The 16,930-nt window shown below is 49.5% G+C and overlaps 1 protein-coding gene across 1 annotated transcript; it reads left to right on the top strand.

Moving 5' to 3' along the window:
• Nucleotides 1–11,033: 11,033 nt before the first annotated feature.
• OTX2 (orthodenticle homeobox 2) lies at nucleotides 11,034–14,977 on the top strand. Its single transcript, XM_019479929.2, has 3 exons — nucleotides 11,034–11,255; nucleotides 11,623–11,774; nucleotides 13,207–14,977. Exons 1-3 carry the CDS (start codon nucleotides 11,159–11,161, stop codon nucleotides 13,825–13,827), a joined length of 870 nt encoding a protein of 289 aa, XP_019335474.1. The 5' UTR covers nucleotides 11,034–11,158; the 3' UTR covers nucleotides 13,828–14,977.
• The last annotated feature ends 1,953 nt before the right edge of the window (nucleotides 14,978–16,930 follow it).

Raw genomic sequence — 16,930 nt, 5'->3', positions numbered from 1 at the left:
TGACCCGAACAATAAAAGCGCCCTTAAAAACAGTCTGCGAAAAGGAGTTTTACACCCCCCAAAAAACCCGAAAACATGGGAGGGAAGTTAATAATTTAAAAAACAACAACACCTAAATACATGCAAAAAAACTAAGGTTTTGTTTGAATGAAAAGCCATGTTTATAAAAGCTAGAAATTAGTCGGAGGGGGAGAGGGGGGGCGATTTCTATTTGGCTTTGGGACTCGGACTCGTTTGTAAACTGCTGATTAAATGCTAACACCCCTCTGCATTGTTATGATCTTAAATGGCCTGAATTATGCAGCTCCCTAAATTAAAGCCCCTTTAAAATACGTGAAAGAGGCGAGTCGTGTTTGCACAACTTATTGGGTTATGCTTTCATTAAAAAAATAAAAACAACAAAAAAAACAAACCTAAAAAAAAAAAAAGGCAGTGGCATCGCTGCCACGTTTATGATCTTCTCCATTTCTCACCGGACCAGAAATAATGTGGTCAGTCCTCGCCCCGGTACAGGGGGAAATTAGCGCCGTGCGTGCGGCGGAGTGCGGGGCGCATTTCCCTGCGCGGCTCAGGTAGGAGCACTTCCACTGACATTGATGCAACTGCATTAGAGTTAATGGCAGCAGCCTGGTCCTCATTATTAATTGTCTTTGTGTTTGGATAAAGTATGTAATCTTCTCCTCAACCACACCATTAAAATAGGTTGCCTTTTCAATTAAGAACTGTCTTGAGCACAGCAGTCAATTTTCCTAATGAAGATGCATTATATTTTCACTTCTTCTTTTTTTTTTTTTTTTTTTTTAATAATGGGAAAATCCCACGTTTTCATTAGACGTGATTACGGAGAAAGTACAAGAGCGGGGGGTTTGTCTAAACTAAATGTGGCCCATGTCGTGTATTAAATACCAGGCTTTTAAATAAATTGAAATTTCATGCAGATAAGACGCGAGCTCGGGGTTCAAATATGGTCAGCTCCGCTTCCTTCAGATTAAAAAAAAAATGCAGCGTCCAGTCTTTAAAACGCACTTATCAGATAGAAAATAATGATTAAAACAACTGGAGTCGGCCCGGAGCTGCAATCACTCGGGTGAACTTTTTACTCGCTCGAGTTTCGCTGGTATTAAACCTGTGGAGGATGCTTTCAAATACACTTGCACTTTCCCATAATGTGCAGCTTTGGGGAACAAATAACGCAGTTTAATCATGCAGAAACGCGGGGGAGCCGGGGAAAAAGGCTGACAATTAATTTATTTTTATTTTTTTTTTTAGAAAAAACAAAACTAATTGAAACTGGTTGAATTGTTTCAAATTCTGACTTCCCTTCTCCCACCCCCTGGGCAAAACGACTCTGGCTATTTTATAAGAACTGGGGTTTCTTTTCCTTTTTCTCTCTTTCTTTTGCTTTTTCTTTGAGACACGTGAAAGTAAAGATTTCATGGAGTCAAAGAAAAAAACTTATATTTTGCGTATTTTTTAAACCAAAAAAAAAAAAAGTGTGATAGTTGTTTCTTAATCTTTGGCCAGTTAAAGGATTTAGTTTATCGAAAGATTTCTTCGGGGTGTTAGACTTTTTGATCTTTCTGAACAGATGCAACTCCCCCCCCAAAAAATTTTCTCCTATTGCAGGTAAAATAATATTTCTCTTATGCAATTTTAGCAAGAAAAATATAGCTCTAATCTTCAGGGCTCTGCCTAGAAATGAACATTAAAAAAAAAAAATCTAGCCTTGCTCTCTAGGAGGGGAAGAACGAAGTTAATTGGGAGAGGTCATTATTTTTATTCGCTTGGTAACAACAGTTGGTTTCTGATCTTTTGCAAGTTTTCTCTATTGTGGTTTGGGTTGGTTTTGTTTTTTTAAAGGACCATTTGTTTCTCCACCAGCCAGCGGCTAAAGATCTGCAAAGAATGGCAAAGAAGATTTTCGATTAAAACCTTAGCCCATCTCCACAGATTACTTTATATCGATTCTTATAGATATGCTGCAATTGATGGGGTCTAATTAAAAATCCAGAGGAGAAAAAAAAAAAGTTCTTTCGGGGTCTCCATAAAAGAAGCTTGCCATATCCGGGAAATAAAGGTTATAAAAGGTTACAAACGAAAGACTAGTTTAAAGGTTCACTGCGGTTTTCTTTTCTTCTTTCTCACAAAACCTTTTCTGGCTCTTCTCCCCCTCCCTCCTCCCAGGATCGCTATGAAGTTTGCCAACATGCAAGATTTGGGGCTGTTATAGTTATTTTAATATCAGGACTGGAAGCTATCACCTGATTGCTGCACAGAGCTGCTCATCAAGGCAACTTGGTGGCCTGGAGAAAAAATGATGTAAACTGGAGGTTCACGCCTTTCATCAACACACACACACAAACACAAACACACGTCCTCACCTGCACAAACACACCCACGTACACCTCACTCATCCCAGCCCATCCAGCACTGCACTTCCCTCTGGAGACCCACCTAACATTTGCACACTCACTCAAACACCCCCCTTTGTAACACACACACAAACACACACACACACTCGCTGGCCCCCCCATTCATGTGCGTCTCCCTTTCTCCCTAGTGCTTGTGCACATCCTGAATCCCTCTCTTTCGGGAAACGCCCACTATTTTTTTAAAAACATTTCCTTTTTTTTCTTTCCCAATGCCTATCTTGATTTTTTAGGAAGATGTGTGTGTGTGTGTGTGTGTGTAGACATTTTCATATATATATATATATATAATTATATATGTGTGTGTATAATATTCACATAATATATATATAGTGTGTGTATATATAGTCATATATATAATGTGGATGTATCAATATCTATATCTATATATCTATCTTGTTTGGTTTGGGATTTTTTTTGGGGGGGGGTGCTGTTCCCCACCTGGGTGTCTCCAGCCTTTCTGACCCTAACAATAAAGGCGCCCTAGATATATATACATGCATGCACACACATATAAAGAAATAATTCTTCCAAAATATATATATTGATATCTATCGAGAACCTGAGATGACCTCCCTCCCCTTTCTCCCTCTCTGCTCTCAGTGTGCCCCTACGAAGAAATCTGACTGTAAAGCGAGGTGGATCCAGATTGTGATTAAATGCATCCCCCCCACCTCCTTCCCCTCCAATTATGAAAGTTGGTTTCATGTAAGCCAGGACGTTGGCAAGTAAGAAAAATAAAATAAAAGCCAAAGCAAAAGGCGCTGATGCTCTGACATCCAACTCCACAGTCACTTTCCCCAGACAGCTACTTTTTTTAGCATCCTCGCGTTTTCCAACCAAGTCGCGCTCGGGGCTGGAAGACAGACGCCCGGCGAAACGGTGCCCTCCTCAACCAAGTGCTGATTTTGGGAGGCCGAGGGTCGGACCGGGGGAGGGGGAGGGGGGCTCCCGCACTTGCATCGCAGGTAAAGTTCAAGGAAAGTGCGGAATATTTTAAGCAGGCACCAGTCCGCGGAGGAAAGGGCTGCTTGCGGGATCCGCTCCGAGATCCAAAGATGACAAATAATAAATGGGTTCACTGGGGGGCTTGCTCAGCTCGCATCTCCTGAATACATTATTGCTTTTTGCCATCCCCTGCGCCCAAGCAGCTCACAACTACCAGCCTGTTGGGTCATTACAAACGGCGATTTAAAAAAAAAGAAAAACACAAAACAAAACTCTTTGCAAAACGGTCACTTTCGTTTAAAAAACAGAAAAGAAAGAGGAGAATCATAGAAGAAGGACTAGAAATGCAAAGAAAGAGAGAGAATGGAGAGATGCAGAGATGCAGGGAGAGGAAAGAAAAGGGCATGGCATACAATTGGCATTGGGAAGTTCAAGCACTTACTGCAATGAGGAGTCTACTTCTCTTGTCATCTCAGAAGTGTTTGGTTCTCGGGTACAAAGTTCTGCCAGTGGCAACACACATCATCCACTCACACTCACTACCAGTTTGTGCCGAGCTAGCCCGGGCTTCTAGGACTGGACCTGGGCTGAAATAGTTTCCAAATTGAAAAGAAGAGAGTGAAAAGTTTTTGGCTTTTTGGAAAAAAAAAAAAAAAAGGGAAAAAACCCCCAAGTTCTTACGGACGAAGAACATTTTTTTTTGTTTTTGTTTTTGCAACTTTTCCAGTAGCTGCAGGGAAGCTGAAGCCAGAAGCTGCTGCAAAGTCTGTGCAGGATTCCTCCAGAAAGAAAGTTCCCCCTTTTTTTTTCCCCCCCTTTCAGATCCAATCTTTGCAAGAGCCATTCCAGCACATTGCTAAGCTAAAGGGAAATTCTCTTTGATAAAGCGGTGTTCCCAGCTTCGGGGTTTTAAAACCTAAATCTATATTCAAATCTGGCTGAAGGTGTGTTCTGGGATTTATGAAAGCCTCTTAAAGGGGTAAATTTACCAAACCGTGACAAAATCATCACAATCTTACTTTAGACATCTGAAGTGGATGAGAATTTTAAAGAGACCCTTGTTTATTTAAGTCACACTGGCCATTTCTGCCACTTGTTTTATTGGCCGCGCGATTATTGCAAAGTTATTAGACCAGAGGGCAAAGGCAGAGGCTGGGAGCTCCTCTCCTGCCTCCCGGAGTCGCCCGGCAGCTCGCTCCGAGCCCGGAGCTGCTCCGCTGGATCCGGACTCGGCGCCCCCGGGCCGGAGCCCACCGCTCTCTCCCGGCTTCTACCTACTTTCTTGGCCACTCGCATTTGATTGAGCCGCAGTGTCTCTCCGGGGCTTCTTTCCCCAGCCCCCAAATCCCCCCTGTTTTGTAATGGGTGGGTTTGATTTTTCTTTCTTTCTTTTTTTTTAAATCGATTTCGGAAATTTCCTTTCTGCTGGAGCTCTCCCCCCAGCTCTCCCGGGGGTGGAGGGAGGCTGGGAGCCGGGCGGGGATGGTGCCTGCCTGCCCGGGGACCCGCGGGTTGGGACCGGCTGGCAAGGGACGGGGGGAGGGCAGGGGGCCGGGCGGCACTCCCCACCCTGCAAAAAACCAAAAACAAACCCCCCAAAAAGCGTGGCGGGTCTTAATACAAAAAGGAGGGGGAAGAGCTGGTGAATCCGATCTGTGTTGCTCTGGGGCGGAGGGAACCTGACACTCCCCGAGCTGCCCCGCTTCAGCCCCGGGGAAACTTTCCGAGAGGCACCGGCTCCGGGGTTTGTTTCTGGGTCGTTGCTCGTCGTGCCCGGCCCCTGCCGGGCTCGGGCCGGCGGCTCGCGGCGCTCCCGGCCCCGGGACCGCCGGGTTTCATTAGCGCGGCGGCCAGGCTGGGAAGGAGCCACAAAGAGACGCATTAATTACTATCACTTCATTAACATAGGTCACCCCAGCAAAACGATCGAGCCGGGTTGATCCCCCCCCTCCCGTGCCCCGTGTGTGCACATATATATCTCTCTCTATACAGAGAGACATGTATGTGTGTGTAGATATATATGTGTGTGCCGGCTTCGACTTGAATTTCTTCTAATTTTGCGGGGTTTTTTGCCGTCCCCGCGGCTGTGGGGTGTGTTTGTGCGCTGTGCCGGGTCCCCCCGAGGGGTGTTTCGGACACGTGTGATGCGGACACGAGTTAGCGAGAGGCGGGCAGTGGGCGGCCGGGCTCGACCCCGTCTCCCGCGGCCGGGCTGCTCGGGCTCGCCCGCAGCCCTTTGTGCACCCGACGTGTGTGCGGGGAAATATTGGCGTGTCCTATAAGGCTCCTAAATGCAATCCGCCTCCACTCCCTTCCCCCCTCCCTCCCTCCCTCCCCAAGCCCTCATCTTGCCAGCCTGGGTGCCATACTATACCATCCATATATATACACCTCGGGGTGGGATGATGGCTCATTTGCTTGGGCTATTCCTGGTCCTGTGGGCTCTGTTTGCCTGCAGCAATCCCGTGGATCCTAATCTGTAAAGAGGCAATGGTGGCCCTCGTCCTCCTCGCCCTGGTACGGGCTTCCGTGGGAGCGGCCGCGGGCTGGACGGGGCGGCCCCGGCCCCTGCGCTTAGTTTGGGAAAGAGTTGGGTCCTGCGCTCCCTTCCCTGCTCCTCTGGCTAAGTTTCCTTCTCTTTGATCCTGCATATTCTGGTGTTTCGGCTTCAGTCTTTGACATGCTTTTTATTTTTTATTTTTGGGGGGTTTGTTTGTGATTCCCGGGTTTCTTGGCAGCTCTTGCTTTGCATCTACCCCCCCCCCCTTTCTTCTTGCTTTTATTTGCCATTTCTATATTTTAATATCCCTTTTCTCCTTTCCCCCCCCCTTTTTTTGGTCATTTTATCCCCCCCCCCTTCCTCCTCTCCCCAGCAATAAGGTAACGTGATCTTTGCTGTCCATCACGTTAATTGTACAATTAGTTCATATGCTCCAGCCCATACTGTATATTTTTAAATCGAGCCTCGTTTCTTTTATGTATATTCTTGTGTCATTTCGGTAGCTGTTATTTGTTGCCTGATTGTTCCCCCGGTGCAGCAGTGGCCTGTTTTCCTCCCCCTGTTGTGTGTTTTTATTATTTTCCCTCTGGCTTAGATGTGTCAATCATTCTCTCCCTGCCATTGGTTGGAGAGTTTGCGTCAAAAAGTTGCCAGAGAGGCGCTTTCTCAGCAAATCTCCCCGAGAGAGGTAGAGACCTCAGCTCCAACTCACTCTCCACTATTATTAAAAATAAAACCAGTTGGCCAGATCCCGCCACGTCCGACTTTGTATGTATCTGCTGCCCCCCCTCCCTCCCTCCCCCCAGCCCCTGCTCGCCGGGGGCTCCCCCAGCCTCTCTCCCCCTTTTCTGGTTCTGTGCGTTGACTTCCAGGGAAGGTGGAAGGACCAGGATTGCTAACCTCCCGCTCTTGTGATTTCTTTTGTAGGCGAGCTCTTGATTTGGAATTTGCCAAGGATAATTTGGGCCGGGTTTTTTTGTCCTTTCCCAACACCCAGACTTGAAGCTTCAAGGTAAGTGAGAACTGCTCCCCCCTTCCCCAATCCCTCCAGCCTCCTCTCCTTCTTCTCCTTTCTCTCTCCAATGTGTCTGGTGCTCTCCTGCAAAACACTTGAGAGCTGATATCAGTGGAGGGGCGAGTTCACAGCCGGATGCTCGGAAAATACCTGCTCTTTTTTTTTATTATTATTTTAATTTTAAATTCTTCTTTTTTGGAGGGCTGGGTGGGGGGCGGAGGGGGGAGTTTGCTAAGTGAGGATTTCTCTCTGCAGCCCGCTGCCTCTAAGCATAGAGGCAGCTCTTTGAGTTTAGTTTTGATTTGATTTATTTTTCTAAATGAAATGTGTCTGCACTGTGCCTGGAGGTGGCTGACCTGGGAGGTGGTGGCGATTGGGAGGGGGGGGATGCTTAAAAACTCGCCGTCGACCCCCGTGGAAGTGATGTACCTGTGCCCCAAATTCGGAGCCTTTGCTTTGAATGGAAATGCAGAGGGCAGATGGGATAATTGAGGAGGCGGGGAGGCACTTCCCCCAAATTCCCCCTTTCCTTTCCTCTTTAGTTTTGGGGGGGGAACATTTTTCCTTCCAAACTGGAAAAAAAAAAATATATATAGGGGTTTTTGTATGATTACTTCCGGCCTGACCCTCCTGCCTCCCACTTTTAGCCTCAGAAATAATTGCAATGAAATCTCTGGGCCTCCTCGGTTATTGATAAACAGCTTCTGCCTAAGACCCCTGATCGATAGAGAGGAGGGGGACTGGGCCAGCACGGCTTGGGCTGAGAAACACTGGAGGCAATGAGGAGGGGGAAAGCAAAGCGGGGTGGGCAGGGGGCTGCTGCTTTCTGGAGATGAAAACTCTGCGGAGAATCTCGGGGCAGAGGGAGAAAGAGACGGGAGGACGCAGGAAGCCTTCTCTCTCTGTGGGTGAAATGGGTGCATTTCCCCGGCTGGCCCCACGGCTGGTCCTGGAGCGTGGGCGAGGCGTGGAGGGCGGGTGGGCACGGTGAAGTGGCGCGCACCGCCTGGGCCGCCGCAAACTTCTCCGCGCACGCCGCGAACTTGTGCATTGCCCCGAGGGTCTCTCCCCGCGCAAGGCCTGTGCGCGGACACACACACCTGCCATCGCGCCAGGATTTGATTTTTATTTTTTTGTTAAAAAAAATTAATAATAATAACTTTCCCCATGTCGTCCTCGGGGCAGGATCCGGGGGTTTCAATCCTTCCCCAAGCGTTTCCTCTCTCTGTTTGATGGCTTCGGCATGTAGCCCCCTTGGATTTGGTTTCTTGCGGGTGCCTTTGTGGGGTTAAAGGAGACAGGGGAATGGAAGGTGGCAAGCAAAAGGGAAGAGAGGCAGACCTCTTGCCAAGGCACAGAGAAGTTCCCCTTTTGGGAGAAATAATCAAGAGGGTTAAAGTGAGACTTCAGATTGGGCTGTAACTAAAAATACTACTACTAATAATAATACTACTAATACTACTACTACTAATAATACAATGAGCTGAGTCCGGTCGGTCCTGGGCACAAGGCTGTGCGGGGCCAGCCCGGATCCAAGCGGGTCTGTCCCGCAGGGGCCTCCCCCGCCTGCAAACCCTTCCCCGCAAAAGGGCCAAGCTCGTTCGGGGAAGCAGGGGCCCGTCCAGCTCCGGGGTTTTGTTTCCTTGCCATCAGGCAGAAAATTAATCAGTCCAAGCGATGTGCAGAGCTGGGGCTGGCGGCCCGTAATTAGGGGACGTGTGCCGCCAGGATTATCTCGTTAGTTTATCAAGAAAACATTTATTATAATTAATTCTTGGACGGGGTAATTATTATTGAGCGAGGACGGAGCAACTGGTAGATGGGGGGCCCCGGAAAGGAGGAGGGGGAGAAGAAAAGGTGACAGATTGCGGGGAAGAGCCGTTAGATAGAAAAGTGCAATTTGTGCTCCGCAGCCGCCCAGAGCAGGTAGGACACAGCAAACTTTGCATGGCATCGCCAGCCTGGCACGGGTCTCCTCTCCCTCCGGATCCCAAATGCTGGAAGGGGGGTTTTGCCTTTCCTCCCAGTACTTTTTTTTTTTTCTTTCTTTCTTTCAAAGAAAGACAAACTCTTGCGCATCACGAAGTCTGCGCTAGAACGAAATCACTTTTTAAAAGTTTGACACCCCCGATGGCAGCTTTTCATCCTATGGCAGGACCCAGCTGGGCTTGGGGAAAGCCCTGGGGGAAGCTGCATGTGATTAAAGAGCAAAAAAAAAAAAAAAAAAAGAAAAAGAAAAGAAAAAAGAACGAATTAGGGGAAAAATCACAACGCAGGCGGCTGCATCCTTGCCTTGGCGCTGGGGGGGAATCAGCCCTGTGCTGATTGTGCCCAGTGTGTGCACGTCTGTATGCGCTGGCGTTCAGGAGTGCAGCGATGGGCACACGCAGGCAGCGACATATTGCAGGCATCGGCTGACCTGGTATTTTTTGTTGTCTGCAGCCTTCAGATCTCAGCAAACTATTTCACCCCTCAGTAATGGAAGGAAAGAGGTTGCAAACTATTTGGGCTTCTTAGGTGGAGGGGGAAAGCCAGCAAGAAGTATTTGCCTTTCTAGAAGTAACCTGTGCTACCTAGAAAAGGAATAATAATAGTAATAGTAATAAGAATAATAGCAATAATAACAACAACAATAATAATGATGATGATCATCATCATAAAGGCATTTCAGGCCTTTTTAGACATAGCCTGAAGTTGCAGTAATTTAGCAGGTGACTCTATAATCAAGTGGCTTTATTTATTTTTAAAAATTTGGCTTACATTGATTTAGCTCAATGAGAGGAAATGTCTGGCTTTGGCTTGAGGGGAATGACTCTGAGCGCTCACTTTTTGATGGGGACTTGGGCAGAGGGGAGCGGGCTGGCTTTGCCGCACTGGAAATAACTGGAGCTGCCCTTGAAGGGCTTCATCAAAATGGTGACCGAGCGCTGGGGCTTGCAAACCAGCCCCTGTGCGAGGAGCTCCCCTCTCAACCCTCCTAGGGATGTGGGCGGTTGGCAATGCGGGCTGTAGCCCCCTTGCCCTTTTGTCCTCCATTTTGGAGGTGGGGGGGAACCGCTCTCAAGAGGAGACAACAAAGTTGTGAAGTCATGAGATCCTTCCAGGAGAGGAGTGAGATTTTATCCGGTGCCAGCGCCTGAGCGAGCCAGGGATGTGTCCCACTCTGCAGCAGGGCCAGGCAGCAGTGGTGTTTGGACCGGAGGGGAGGCAGAGGCAGCAAAGGCAGTGCAGGGCTAGGCAGGTAACCGGGGGTCTTTCTTTTCCCCTGCCCCATCCCCTCTGTGTTCAGCGGTGTCCTCAAAGCCCGCAGAGCTGCGCCCTGTACAAATGCAAGGGAGGGCTGAATGCACTTGGCAGCAGAACTGCCAGGGCCTGGGTCACACCACAGCCCCATCTCGCCCGGGCTCATGTGCCAACCCGCCCTTCCCCTCCCCATTCATCCCCGAGCCCAGCCCGTGGCCACCAAGCATGGAGAGCTTAGCCCTGCCAGGCTTGCTTTTTGGCTCTTGTTGGTGTTGGGAAGTTTGAAGTCCGGCCTGCCTAAGCCCAGAGTTTCTCAGAGGTCTTCTAGATCTGCTCCTGATGCTTGGATCTAATTAGGCAGAGTGCTAATGGGGGGAAGGGGGGTGCTTAGCAATCCCTTCAATGCAAAAAGTTTAGCCCTTCCCAAGTGGCTGCTTCTTGTGGGGGGGGGGGGGGGGGGTTGAATGTGGCCAAGAGTTGGGCTCACGCAACTCCTTGCTACAGACTGGGGGGGCGGGGTGGGGGGGGGGGTTGTTCCTTTGTTTCCCCCCAATGGGCTTTGTGATGGGCAGTATTTATTTAGCCAGGAGCCCTTTGTGTCTGCAAATGGCTGCAATCAAGTTTTGTTGCAGACAATTAGCTCAGGCCAGGCAATGCCTCGGATGCAAATGCGATACAATGTGCCCATTGCAAGGCAGGGGAGGGGGGCTGGAGGAGTGGGGGTGCTGGTCGGGGAGGAGGGCTGGGGTTTGCTGGAGGGGGGCAATGCCTCTCCTCCCCTCCTGCGGGTGGGATGTGTGGATCCAGGCAGGCTGTCCCCCCATGCTGCAGGCCTGGGGGACCTGGGAGGCCTTGCCCTGCTCCGGGCACAGCCAGCCTCAGCTGCCCGCCTTGTTCTCTCCATCTTGCAGAGCCCCTGTCGCAGGCCGGACCCAGCCGCTGCCTCCCAGCACCCAGGGGTGTCGAGACCCCTCTCCCCTGGCCCCGATCGCTGCCTCCTCCCTACCCCGCTCCAACTTTAGCATGATGTCTTATCTTAAGCAACCACCTTATGCCGTCAATGGGCTGAGTCTCACCACGTCGGGCATGGACCTGCTGCACCCCTCCGTCGGCTACCCTGGTAAGCAGCACCCAGCTGGGCTCCTCCAGGCCTTAGCAGCCAAGGAGAGGTAGCTCCTCACCTTGTCGGCCCCTGGGCGCTGGGGGGTGCATGCCCTGCAACCCCCAGGGTGTCCAGGCAGCGGGGCTGGAATAGGTTGGCGGGGGCTCCCTGAGGTGGGCAGGAGCAGGGGGATCGGTGCCTGGGGGGGATATGCCCGGGGTCCCTTACCTCGGAGCCAGGCATCTCCCTTCCCTAGGGGATGGGGAGAGGTTGGAGTGGGGGTGCGGGGGAGTTACTGAGGCATCTCCCTTTCTAGGAGGCGGGTGGGGGGCTGGAGGGAGGGGGCTGCCCGGCAGTGCTCAGGGTCTGCGGCTGCTCCTTGCAGCGACCCCACGGAAGCAACGGCGGGAGCGCACCACCTTCACCCGGGCGCAGCTGGACGTGCTGGAGGCGCTCTTCGCCAAGACCCGCTACCCGGACATCTTCATGCGTGAGGAGGTGGCGCTCAAAATCAACCTGCCTGAGTCCCGGGTGCAGGTAAGCATGGCCCCCACCCACTCCCCCCTCCGCCCCCCGCTGACAGCTGGGCACGATCCTGCCTCCTTTCCCTCCCCACCCAGCCTGGCCCTGGTGGAACAGGGCGCCCGGTCCCCTTCTGGCCCTGTCCAAGCCCTGCCTCGCGTCTGCACTTGGCCTGCTGTGGACTCCACGGGCTCCTTTGGCGCCTGCCTATGGGAGCGGCAAGGGGGAAAGGTGCAGGGGAAGCCTCTGGGGGTGCCCTTGTGAGCAGGAGCCTGGCGCTGGGGAGGAATGGGTCAGATGCTGTCCCCGGGGCATTGTAGGGCTGGGCCAGGGGTAGTTGGGGGACATCTCCTCACACCCCCAGTGGAAGGAGAGCAAACCTCTCTTCCTTCACCCCGTCAGCAGTCAGGTTTTATCTGAGCCAACTGCCTTCTCATGGAGGCCCTGCCCTCAGGGCACCTTTCCTGAGCCCCACGGACAGGTTATTCCAGTTAAATGGCTGCATTGTCACGTCTGAGGCCTTTCCCTAGGGCACCTTGGTGACCAAACCCTCTGGTGTCCATGCAGCCAAGAGGCCCGTTGCAGTAAGAGCAATAAGCTGAGGAAGGCTATCTTGGCTGAGTGGTACCCAGGTGCCGTCGGCACTGGGTCTGTGGATGGCCAGCTGGGAAAATCCACAGGGAGAGGCTGCTCAAGGTCCATTATCTCTTCTTTTTCTCTCACCACTGAGCAAACTGGTTAGACCACGGGCCAAGGCTTTGTGGAGGCAAATGCCGAATAGCTTGCAGCTGGCAGTGCCTTGGAGAGTGGCAGAGGCCTTGCTGGAGGGCAGGGAGGTGAGAGGTGGAGGAGCCGGGAGCTAGTGGCAGCAGGCCTGAGCCCAGTGCGCCAGTGACACCAGCTCTGGGTGATCTGGTCTCCTTCAGAGCTAATCAGTCCCCCCATCCCATCCCTCATCTGTTAATCCCTGCAGGGCTATGGGGGGCAGGATGGCTGGGTTGGGAAGGGCGGCAGGAGAGAAGGGAGGGGATGGCCGGTTGGAGGAACAAACAACGCGCTTTTAAACACACATTTTTCTTTGTTTCCCTAATTGTTTCCTCCATTTATCATGCTCTTTGTTTCTAATTAAGGGCTTGACTTCAATAGGACTTAAATGGGGGCTCCTGGGGCCCCCAGGCTGGCAAGCGTAGCAAATGGTGAGGGCTGTTTTTTCCCCCCCAAAAGTGACCTTATTAAGCAGTTTGATTTGCCCATTCCTACTTGCTATTATTACTAATAATCCCAGAGAGCGGGACCCGCGGAGGCTTTCTTTGCAACAGCCTTTAAACCAGCCCCGGCTAACAAGAGCTTTAATACACGAGTCCGTGGGCACTCGCCCCTGGCCCTCTCGGAGTTGTCACTCATGTCACTAATCAGAGGCTTCTCTCCCTTTCTCCTTGTTCTCAAGGTGTGGTTTAAAAACCGTAGAGCCAAGTGCCGCCAGCAGCAGCAACAGCAGCAGAACGGCGGGCAGAACAAAGTGAGGCCTGCCAAGAAGAAGAGCTCCCCGGCCCGGGAAGTAAGTTCCGAGAGTGGGACCAGTGGCCAGTTCAGCCCCCCCTCCAGCACCTCAGTCCCAGCCATTTCCAGCAGCAGTGCCCCCGTGTCTATCTGGAGCCCAGCTTCCATCTCCCCACTCTCAGATCCCCTGTCCACCTCCTCTTCTTGCATGCAGAGATCCTACCCTATGACCTACACCCAAGCTTCAGGTTATAGCCAAGGATATGCTGGCTCAACCTCCTACTTTGGAGGTATGGACTGTGGATCTTACTTGACCCCTATGCATCACCAGCTGCCTGGACCAGGGGCCACACTCAGTCCTATGGGTACCAATGCAGTCACCAGCCATCTCAACCAGTCCCCAGCCTCCCTCTCCACCCAGGGCTATGGAGCTTCGAGCTTGGGCTTTAACTCAACCACCGATTGCTTGGATTATAAAGACCAAACTGCCTCCTGGAAGCTAAACTTCAATGCTGACTGCTTGGATTATAAAGACCAGACATCCTCATGGAAGTTCCAGGTTTTGTGAAGGCCTGAAGGAACCCTTTGTGATAATAAAATAATAATAAAAAAACATGCTGGGCTGAACATTCCCGTTTTAGTCAGGTCTTGGTTAAATTAAAGAGGAAAAAAGAGAGACAGTTGGTGTGATCATATCCAGATTCATCTCCTGCTCAGAAGCTCTGGAAAGGAATAGAGTGGAAATGAAGGAAGAAGGCCTTAAGTGGACAGATCATCTAGTGAGCAGAAAGAGACAGACCAACCTGTGTTCTTTATAGTTTTAGCCAATTGTTGGGTTTCTTTGTTTGAAAGGAATGGAAGAGCATTCCATCTATGGGCCAGTTAAAATAAATTGTCTAGGTTTTTATTTCTTTTGTGTGTGTGTGTGGAAAGATCCTTCACCCAGAGGTTTCCAGTGTGTTAGCCAACCCTTGGTTAAAATCTTTGGAATGGACAGCATCTCTATCTTTCTCTCTGCTTCTCTCTCTCTCTGTCTCTCTCTTTCTCTTTCTCTCTCAAGCTCATTCAACTGTTTCATGCCCAACTTGCTAGTTGGCACTGAAAGACCTTGGTTCAGGGCTGTGTGGGTTGTGCTACTGATTGTCCTAGCTGCACTACTTTATTTAAAAAAAAAAAAAGAAGAAATAATGTTCATAAGGAGTCAATATGTAGTTTTTAAGAGACAATCAGTGTGTGTCTTATATAAATGGTACATCTGTGGTTTTTAATCTGTGCTAGACTTCAAAACTGTGATCTCCTGTATTGTATGCAACTGTGAACTCCGCATCAGCAGGGGTTCTGCTGTGATTTAAATAGGTTATAATTATAAGTGAAATTCAGAGCAACTGAGTTACCTATTATCATCTTAAAAATAAAATAAAATAAAAAAGATCGCCTTGCACCAGAGGTGAGCTGCACTGAAACTTTTAACAACAAACTGTCTCTGAATGAAAGAGAAAGAACGAATACACACAAGGACACTAAACTCATCTGTAGTATCTTACTGTTGGCAGAGCGAGCAGTAAAAAATCAAACAGGACACTGGTCGATTGCTCTGACCTGATGAATTTAAACCGAGAAATTCATTGTCGTTTATGCTTGCAGATGTTAATTGAAAAAAAAAGATATATATGCATAAACCTTTTTTTTCCTGGATTTGGCAGATATGTATAATTATATTAAAATGGTTCTAGCACACTTGGTGGTGGTCTTCCATTTTAATTGTATGCAGTGAATTGCAGAAAGGGGGAAAAGCTATTTTTTTAAGGCAAAGTTTAAAGCGGGGAGGCAAATATCATTGCTGTCCTGAGCGGAGACAAAGGATCGTTTCAGCTTCTTATCCCACTGAGTTTATTAGTTACCAACCTCCGACAGCTGTTTCCCCTTTTTGTTGTGGGGGGGTGGAAATCAGAGGTGATTAAAAAAAAAAAATCAGAAAATGTGCAGTAGGAATTTCAGGCTGGTTGGGGGGAAAAGTAGGTTGATATTTTCTGAGGAAACAGCACAGACTGGAAGATCAGTGCCCATCATCAACAGGGAAAAGCCGAAGACTTATTCCCTTTGGCCAAGGGGCTGTTCTTATAAACTTTCTGCAGTAAGTGGGGATGGGTGGTGTGTAATGCGAATCTGAGAGTAATTCAGGCAGAAGTGATGGCTGAACAAAGGAGTTTGGGTGAAGTTTTAAAGGTGTAATTTTGAGAACCGAATACAAAGAGCCCTGGTCAGCTGCTGGGTTTTTTTGTTGGGTTTTTTTTTTTTTTTTAAATTAGTCCTTTAAAAAAAAATTCTTTACCTGCTCTCTGCACCTTTCTCACACACAGCCAAGCGAAAACCAAGCAGAAAAGCTGTCAAATCATGATCTGTTTTTTTTAGTGCATCGGAAATGGACTTCCAAAAAAAAAGCGAGGAAGTTGAATCCCTGCATTTTATTTATGTATCTCATACACCAGGCTGTCATGTGCATTTTTTTTTTCAGGCTCTGAGGATGCCTATGATCAAAAAAAGACCTTGTGTATAGGTTTGTTTGGTTTGGTTTTCTTTTTTTCCTTCCCTCTTGGTTTGCTGAAGGATGTACGGGGTAGTTTCCTCCCTGCCCTGAAGCCACTTGATCGCCGCGTTGACCAGACCTGATGGCAGAGTCACTTGCCTGCAGTTTCTATTCGTTAAAAGGAACTAAAGGGAGCGACTTTCTCCCCAGACCTACACAGTTTACCGCCTACATAATCTCTTGCTTATATTTCGTGGCTTTTTTTTTTTTAACAGTCTAAATTTATTGTATAAATGATGCAGGACCCAAGCATGGAAAATAACACATTGACCAAACCGGATGCCAGTGTCACTGCCCTGCAGTTTCTAGTATTTAAAGGGAGCGACTTTCTCCCCAGACCTCGAGTTTACTGGCTACAACATCTCCCCGCTTACGTGTCATCATTTTGTCTTGCATTTTTTTTTTTTTTAATAGCCTAAACCCACTTGTATAAATGATGCAGGTTCCTGTAGAAACGATGCAGGGTCCAAGTATGGAAAATAATGCACGGCTCTCACAAGTCCTTTTATTTTTCGGTTGAGTGTGGGAGAAAGCAGCGTAGAGATGCACCTTTCCAGACTAAAGGAGAGAGACAGAGAGAGCGAGAAAGGGCAAAAGCTTTGCGGGCTGAAGCTCCCTGCATCGTCTGTTGTGGCAGAAGGTGGGGTAGAGAGAGAGGCACCTTTATAGAGTAACTCAGGAAGAAAGGTAGATGCATAGAGATGCAGAGACCGATCTAGATCTAGGTAGAAAGCAAGAGCCCGAGCGAGCACAAGCTTGCCCCGGCTGAAGCTCGTTGCACCCGCTTTATAGACGAAGGAAGCTGGAGATGGGGCAGAGCTGCGCTGGGCTGAAGCTCTGCGCCCGGTGCAGTGGCAAGGCAGGGCAGAGCTGCATCTGTTACTAATTAAATAATTACTGGGGAGGGGGGAAGATACTTCGGTGGGCTGGAGATCAGTGCATCGGCAGAGCAGAGCTGCATTTTACAGACTCAATAGGAGACGGGGGAGAGAAGAGGGCACGAGCTCCACTGCACTCCTCCCCTCCTGCAAGCACTGGGGTGGGGGGCTGCGGGTCTCATGGCAAAGGCAAAGCAAGTCTCTGG

Source organism: Alligator mississippiensis, chromosome 2 (assembly GCF_030867095.1).
Source record: "Alligator mississippiensis isolate rAllMis1 chromosome 2, rAllMis1, whole genome shotgun sequence".
Lineage (NCBI taxonomy): Eukaryota > Metazoa > Chordata > Crocodylia > Alligatoridae > Alligator > Alligator mississippiensis.
The sequence above is the reverse complement of the archived record's forward strand: the minus strand, read 5'-3'. Positions and strand labels throughout refer to the sequence as shown.